General features: G+C 56.0%; 2 protein-coding genes across 2 annotated transcripts in view; one reads left to right on the forward strand and one right to left on the reverse strand.

The window, feature by feature from the left end:
* The first annotated feature begins 838 nt into the window (after nucleotides 1-838).
* LOC142906480 (mitochondrial inner membrane protease subunit 1-like) lies at nucleotides 839-7,157 on the forward strand. Its single transcript, XM_076054361.1, has 7 exons — nucleotides 839-1,200; nucleotides 3,204-3,445; nucleotides 5,352-5,435; nucleotides 5,552-5,640; nucleotides 6,257-6,374; nucleotides 6,907-7,034; nucleotides 7,133-7,157. The coding sequence occupies exons 2-7, from the start codon at nucleotides 3,341-3,343 to the stop codon at nucleotides 7,155-7,157; spliced, it is 549 nt and encodes a 182-aa protein (XP_075910476.1). The 5' UTR covers nucleotides 839-1,200; nucleotides 3,204-3,340.
* Nucleotides 7,158-7,882: 725 nt separating this feature from the next.
* Nucleotides 7,883-7,893, reverse strand: part of LOC116956508 (mitochondrial inner membrane protease subunit 1) — a 5,646-nt gene continuing 5,635 nt past the window's right edge. The window contains exon 7 of the mRNA XM_076054362.1: nucleotides 7,883-7,889. Within this exon, the coding sequence (XP_075910477.1) occupies nucleotides 7,883-7,889 (7 nt within the window). The remainder of the gene's footprint in view (nucleotides 7,890-7,893) is intronic.

Raw genomic sequence — 7,893 nt, forward strand, 5'->3', positions numbered from 1 at the left:
TTTATTTCATGCCTACGTGCAAGGCCATAGCCATGGAGTCAACATTGGGGGGGAGGGGCAAATCTTCAAGGGTGTCTGGGGGGGTCCAACCCAGAAAAAAATCTAAATTTGAAAACTCATTTCCTGCCTAAAATATTTTTAAAAAAATTCACACATGGGATGGACTTTTGATCTCTTTTTTTTACAATAATGTCTAACAGTGTTATTGTATTACATTGCTCTGTTTTTACCGGTTTTATTTTTTACCATTTATTGTTTCATTTGCATGTAATGGCAGAGATTAGGGATTAATAAAGTACAACCGTAACCACAATCATATAAACAGAAATCTATGCGTTGATTTATATGAAGACAAGTCCAAATATTGTGGCCAAGGTTTAGCAAATCGTTGTTTTTATTTACATAGCATAGCAATTTTTTACAGCAATATATTGGGGGGGGGGGGGGACATTTTGAGCATATTGGAATATATATTTGGGGGGGGGTGTGTCCCCCCACCCCAAATATATATTATAATTACGGCCTTGCCTACGTGACTTTACCTAAAGAACCAAAGAGTATTTAAGTTTTTATTTAAAGTTTTCTTGACTGCAGTAATTCATATTCTTAGCTCTTTCGGTAAAGTCACGTTGAAGGGAAACAATGAAGTAATGAAATATATATGTATATATTATATTTTATTATTTTAATTGTAATATATTTTATTATTTTACTGTTTCCCTTAAGCGTGACTTTACCGAAAGAGCTAAGAATATAGTATTTAAGTTTCTTATTTTTTTTTAATAAATTGAATATCGATATCGTGGCGGTCGGCTTCTGTTGCACCACAGCGCCACCCCGCGGAGTCAACGCGAACTGCAGCCTGCAGCTTGCCACGCGGAAGGCGGGGGGGTGTGAGGAAGTCACCGTCGCCAGGGCCACGGTGACTACCCCCGTGGGTCACCGGGCACGTTGCGGTGCCACCCACCGGGCTCGTTGCGGTGCCACCCACCGGGCTAGCTGCGGTGCCGCTACATCCACCACCACCGCCGCCGCAGCAGCGCACCCGCTCCCCCTCCACCACGCCTCGCCTGGACGGACTGCCGGATCCGCGACGCGCTAATCGGCGGGCGCGGCAGGCTTCGCTGGGTGTGCTAGGCCGCAGCCACCGGTGCATTGGCGGTAATCCGGCAGTGGAGTTGAGGGTGTTGCGTTAGTAAGGCACGTGTTACACATTGTGTGTGTTAGTGAGGCACGTGTTACACATTGTGTGTGTTAGTGAGGTACGTGTTACACATTGTGTGTGTTAGTGAGGCACGTGTTACACATTGTGTGTGTTAGTGAGGCACGTGTTACACATTGTGTATGTGTGTTAGTCAGGCACGTGTTACACATTGTGTGTGTTAGTGAGGCACGTGTTACACATTGTGTATGTGTGTGTGTTAGTGAGGCACGTGTTACACATTGTGTATGTGTGTTAGTAAGGCACGTGTTACACATTGTGTATGAGTGTGTGTTAGTAAGGCACGTGTTACACATTGTGTATGTGTGTTAGTGAGGCACGTGTTACACATTGTGTATGTGTGTGTGTTAGTGAGGCACGTGTTACACATTGTGTATGTGTGTTAGTAAGGCACGTGTTACACATTGTGTATGAGTGTGTGTTAGTAAGGCACGTGTTACACATTGTGTATGAGTGTGTGTTAGTCAGGCACGTGTTACACATTGTGTATGTGTGTGTTAGTGAGGCACGTGTTACACATTGTGTATGTGTGTGTGTTAGTGAGGCACGTGTTACACATTGTGTATGTGTGTTAGTAAGGCACGTGTTACACATTGTGTATGAGTGTGTGTTAGTAAGGCACGTGTTACACATTGTGTATGTGTGTTAGTGAGGCACGTGTTACACATTGTGTATGTGTGTGTGTTAGTGAGGCACGTGTTACACATTGTGTATGTGTGTTAGTAAGGCACGTGTTACACATTGTGTATGAGTGTGTGTTAGTAAGGCACGTGTTACACATTGTGTATGTGTGTTAGTGAGGCACGTGTTACACATTGTGTATGTGTGTGTGTTAGTGAGGCACGTGTTACACATTGTGTATGTGTGTTAGTAAGGCACGTGTTACACATTGTGTATGAGTGTGTGTTAGTAAGGCACGTGTTACACATTGTGTATGAGTGTGTGTTAGTCAGGCACGTGTTACACATTGTGTATGTGTGTGTTAGTGAGGCACGTGTTACACATTGTGTATGTGTGTGTGTTAGTGAGGCACGTGTTACACATTGTGTATGTGTGTTAGTAAGGCACGTGTTACACATTGTGTATGAGTGTGTGTTAGTCAGACACGTGTTACACATTGTGTATGTGTGTGTGTGTTAGTGAGGCACGTGTTACACATTGTGTATGTGTGTTAGTGAGGCACGTGTTACACATTGTGTATGTGTGTTAGTAAGGCACGTGTTACACATTGTGTATGTGTGTTAGTGAGGCACGTGTTACACATTGTGTATGTGTGTTAGTGAGGCACGTGTTACACATTGTGTATGTGTGTTAGTAAGACACGTGTTACACATTGTGTATGTGTGTTAGTAAGGCACGTGTTACACATTTTGTATGAGTGTGTTAGTGAGGCACGTGTTACACATTGTGTATGAATGTGTGTTAGTCAGGCACGTGTTACACATTGTGTATGTGTGTGTAAGTAAGGCACGTGTTACACATTGTGTACCAGTGTGTGTGTTAGGAAGGCACGTGTTACACATTGTGTATGTGTGTTAGTAAGGCACGTGTTACACATTGTGTATGAGTGTGTGTTAGTGAGGCACGTGTTACACATTGTGTATGAGTGTGTTAGCAAGGCACGTGTTACACATTGTGTAACTGCAGGGATTCATATTCTTCGTTCTTTCGGTAAAGTCACCACGTAGAAGGGAACCAAGAATATGGCCGTGATCATTATACACGGGCGTTGTTTTAAAAAAACAACTGATTTGCCTTCTCTATGGCCCAGTCTCACCGCCAGTGTCGGACCAGAGGACGACGCGAAAAAGGCGACCAGTACAAGAACCATGCCACTATCGGAGCCACGTGTTTGTTTGCACGTTTCGATGCCGGCAAAAACAAAACAAAAAAGCTTCCCAATTTTTTGGGCGTTTTCGGGAGGGATGACATTCTGTTCTATAGGGACGCTTCTTTTTTGACGCCTTTGCCCGTTCGCCAGCGGGCCATCACGCCGACCGTGGAGCTCTTCCTCGCCGTTGTGCCAACCGCCCGCCGCTGATCGCCGGGCCCTGCGCCAACCCACCGGGTGGGGCGAACGGAGCGGCGTGCCGAGCGGCGAGCCGAGCGGCGAGCGTCATGTGGCCGGGCCGGCTGCTGCGGGCGCTGGGCGTCCTGGGCTGCGCCGTGCAGTATGGCTGCGTGGCGCACTGCACTCTGGAGTACGTGGGGGAGCTGGTGGTGGTGAGTGAGTACGTGGTGGGGGAGCTGGTGGTGGTGAGTGAGTACGTGGGGGAGCTGGTGGTGGTGAGTGAGTACGTGGGGGAGCTGGTGGTGGTGAGTGAGTACGTGGGGGAGCTGGTGGTGGTGAGTGAGTACGTGGTGGTGGAGCTGGTGGTGGTGAGTGAGTACGTGGGGGAGCTGGTGGTGGTGAGTGAGTACGTGGTGGGGGAGCTGGTGGTGGTGAGTGAGTACGTGGGTGGGGGAGCTGGTGGTGGTGAGTGAGTACGTGGTGGGGGAGCTGGTGGTGGTGAGTGAGTACGTGGGGGAGCTGGTGGTGGTGAGTGAGTACGTGGGGGAGCTGGTGGTGGTGAGTGAGTACGTGGTGGTGGAGCTGGTGGTGGTGAGTGAGTACGTGGGGGAGCTGGTGGTGGTGAGTGAGTACGTGGTGGGGGAGCTGGTGGTGGTGAGTGAGTACGTGGGTGGGGGAGCTGGTGGTGGTGAGTGAGTACGTGGGGGTGGAGCTGGTGGTGGTGAGTGAGTACGTGGTGGTGGAGCTTGTGGTGTTGAGTACGTGGTGGTGGAGCTGGTCGTGGTGAGTGAGTACGTGGGGGTGGAGCTGGTGGTGGTGAGTGAGTACGTGGTGGAGCTGGTCGTGGTGAGTGAGTACGTGGGGGAGCTGGTGGTGGTGAGTGAGTACGTGGGGGGGGGAGCTGGTGGTGGTGAGTGAGTACGTGGTGGTGGAGCTGGTCGTGGTGAGTGAGTACGTGGTGGTGGAGCTGTTGGTGGTGAGTGAGTACGTGGGGGTGGAGCTGTTGGTGGTGAGTGAGTACGTGGTGGAGCTGGTCGTGGTGAGTACGTGGTGGAGCTGGTAGTAGTGAGTGAGTACGTGGTGGTGGAGCTGGTGGTGGTGAGTGAGTACGTGGGGGTGGAGCTGTTGGTGGTGAGTGAGTACGTGGTGGTGGAGCTGGTGGTGTTGAGTGAGTACGTGGGGGGGGAGCTGGTCGTGGTGAGTGAGTTCGTGGGCGAGCTGGTGGTGGTGAGTACGTGGGGGAGCTGGTGGTGGTGAGTGAGTACGTGGTGGTGGAGCTGGTCGTGGTGAGTGAGTACGTGGGGGAGCTGGTGGTGGTGAGTGAGTACGTGGGGGAGCTGGTAGTGGTGAGTGAGTACGTGGGGGGGGAGCTGGTGGTGGTGAGTGAGTACGTGGGGGAGCTGGTGGTGGTGAGTGAGTACGTGGGGGAGCTAGTCGTGGTGAGTGAGTACGTGGTGGTGGAGCTGGTGGTGGTGAGTGAGTAAGTGGGGGTGGAGCTGGTAGTGGTGAGTACGTGGTGGTGGAGCTGGTAGTGGTGAGTGAGTACGTGGTGGTGGAGCTGGTAGTGGTGAGTGAGTACGTGGGGGTGGAGCTGTTGGTGGTGAGTGAGTACGTGGGGGTGGAGCTGTTGGTGGTGAGTGAGTACGTGGTGGTGGAGCTGGTCGTGGTGAGTGAGTACGTGGGGGTGGAGCTGGTGGTGGTGAGTGAGTACGTGGTGGTGGAGCTGGTAGTGGTGAGTGAGTACGTGGTGGTGGAGCTCGTGGTGAGTGAGTACGTGGTGGTGGAGCTCGTGGTGAGTGAGTACGTGGGGGTGTAGCTGTCGGTGGTGAGTCAGCCACCGCCGCTGCTTGTGTAGACGAGCGAGCGGTAGCGCAGTGGTTGGGGTGCTGTGCTACGTAAACATCGCCACCCGGGGAGACAAAGGCGGCCGGGCGTGGCGCTGGCCACCCCACCCCCCCCTCCCGTGCCGCTCCGGCCCTCTCGTGAACAGCGCTTGTCCAGAGGCCGTACGGAGGTGGCGTGGGGGGGGGGGAGTTTGGCGGTGGGGTGAGATCCAATCTTGATTTGAAGCTCTCAATGACTGCAGGAATCCATACTCTTTGTTTTTTTTCTGTAAAGTCGCAGCATGATAGATCAGACAAACGACCGTCATCGGGCGCCCTGTCAGCAGTTCTCCTCCTGCATCTGTCCCGCCTGACGAAGGTGCTCCTGATCGAAACGTCGCGATCCGTTATTTTGTCTAACCTGCGTGACCTTTTACCGGAATAACCCAAAGGGTTAGGGGTGAGGATGACGTTCAGCTCCGCGTGCTCTTGCAGTGCAGCGGACCGTCCATGCAGCCCAGCCTCTACACCAACGACGTGGTGTTGGCGGAGCACTTCAGCCGGCACCTGGGTCGCATCAGGCGGTGAGCCGCACCTCCCGGCCGTCCCCGGGAGATTCCCCGCCCGCCCGCCCGCCCGCCCGCCCGGCCGCCCGCCCGGCCGCTCGCCGGCCGGCTTCCGACCGCGTGCGGAGCCGCGGGTCCTCCCCCGGCCGTGGTCTAGCGGTGGTTTCGGAAACGCTCCCCGAGGAATTGTTTTCCCGTGGGGCCGCCGGGCGGAGCAGAAGGGTCCGCGCGCGTGCGACGGCGCTCGTTTAAAGGAATTAAAATTGCTGCTGGACGCGACCGTTTGCGACGAACGCGTTCGCGAACGGTGACGGATGTCGACGGTAACAAAGCCGGCCGGCGGCGACGGCGCGTGGAGACGGAGCCGGGGCGGAGCGAGGGAGAGCGCGGAGACGCGAGGCTGGGTGGGGGAGGGAGGGGACTGCGAGCCCAAACTTGGCACGCCGATCACTCCTCGAGCTACAGGAATTCAGATTTCACTTTCTCAGTTGTTCTCAGTTTTAGGGTTCCGCTCATCCCCCCCCCCACCACCCCTGCCCCCCAAATAGCGGGCTCCGCGCGTGACACGGTGCGCGCCCAACCTTGCGGCGACGCTGCGTTGACAAACGCGAGCCGGTGGCGTCCGTGCGTGCAGGGGCGACGTGGTGATCGCGAGGAACCCCGCCAACCCCCGCACCTTCATCTGCAAGAGGGTCGTGGCCCTGCCGGGGGACGCACTGAACAAGCGGCTGCCCCACCACTCCAGCCGATACGTGAGCACGCATGGGGGGGGGGGGTGGTGGGTGGGGGGTGGGAGGTGGGTGGGAGTGTGTGTGGGTGGGTGGGGAGCGGTAGTGTAGCGGTTAGCGCTACGCTGCGCTATGAACCCTGGCGACCCGGGTTCGATTCCCGCTCACGGCCAACACCGGTGACGATTATCTGAACCGGTCCCGGGCCTCCGCTACGTCGACTCGGCCTCAAGTGAGTACCTGGTGCGGTGTGTAGTAAACATCGCCACTGGGGAGACAAAGGCGGCCGGGCGTGGTGCTGGCCACCCACCCCCTCGTGTACCGTTACCGGCCTTCATAGGTGCTCGCTAACAGCACTTGCCGCCAACAGTCTGCTAAGGCTACACGGGGGATCTTTGTCTTCGCGGTGCGGATGGGTGGGTGGGTTGTGGCTGGGTGGGTTGTGGCTGGGTGGGTTGTGGGCGCGGTGCGGCCCGGCGCGTGTGTGCTGGGTATCAGGCCACACGCCGTGGGGTGAACCCATCCTCCGACCTCCCTTCCCCCGTGCTGCCCGCAGGTTCCGCTGGGCCACGTGTGGCTAGAGGGCGACAATGCGGCCAACTCGACCGACTCGCGGTCCTACGGCCCCGTGCCCTACGCGCTCATCCGAGGCCGCGTCTGCCTCAAGGTGCCCTCCAGCTCGCTGTGGGGGGGGGGGGGGGTGGGGGGGGGTTTGCGATGGCGCCACGTGGCACAGAGCGGGGGCGCTCCCCTCCCCCCCCACCCCTCATCCCTTGCACAAGCAAATGGGAATGTCGACGACGCTGAGTCGGGACGCCGCGCGGGGGTCAGCTCGCTCGCTCGCTTATTCGCTCGCTCGCTCGCTCGCTCCCTCACTCGCTCGCTCACTCACTCGCTCCCTCAATCGCTCACTCGCTCGGTCGCTCATTCGCTCGCTCCATCACTAGCTCATTCGCTCACTCGCTCACTCGCTCACTCACTCGCTCCATCACTAGCTCATTCGCTCACTCGCTCACTCGCTCACTCGCTCGCTCACTCGCTCACTCGCTTTCTCGCTCCCTCACTCGCTCATTCGCTCACTCGCTCCCTCACTCGCTCATTCGCTCCCTCGCTCACTCGCTCACTCGCTTTCTCGCTCCCTCACTCGCTCACTCGCTCCCTCACTCGCTCATTCGCTTTCTCGCTCCCTCATTCGCTCACTCGCTCACTCACTCGCTCCATCACTAGCTCATTCGCTCACTCGCTCACTCGCTCGCTCACTCGCTCCCTCACTCGCTCATTCGCTCACTCGCTCCCTCACTCACTCATTCGCTCCCTCACTCGCACATTCGCTCCCTCGCTCACTCGCTCACTCGCTTTCTCGCTCCCTCACTCGCTCACTCGCTCCCTCACTCGCTCATTCGCTCCCTCACTCGCACATTCGCTCACTCACTCGCTCCCTCGCTCACTCACTCGCTCCCTCACTCGCTTTCTCGCTCCCTCAATCGCTCATTCGCTCACTCACTCGCTCATTCGCTCACTCACTCGTTCGCTCACTCGCTTT

Source organism: Petromyzon marinus, chromosome 65 (assembly GCF_048934315.1).
Source record: "Petromyzon marinus isolate PM22_M1 ecotype Great Lakes invasive population chromosome 65, UKy_Petmar_22M1.pri1.0, whole genome shotgun sequence".
NCBI lineage: Eukaryota > Metazoa > Chordata > Hyperoartia > Petromyzontiformes > Petromyzontidae > Petromyzon > Petromyzon marinus.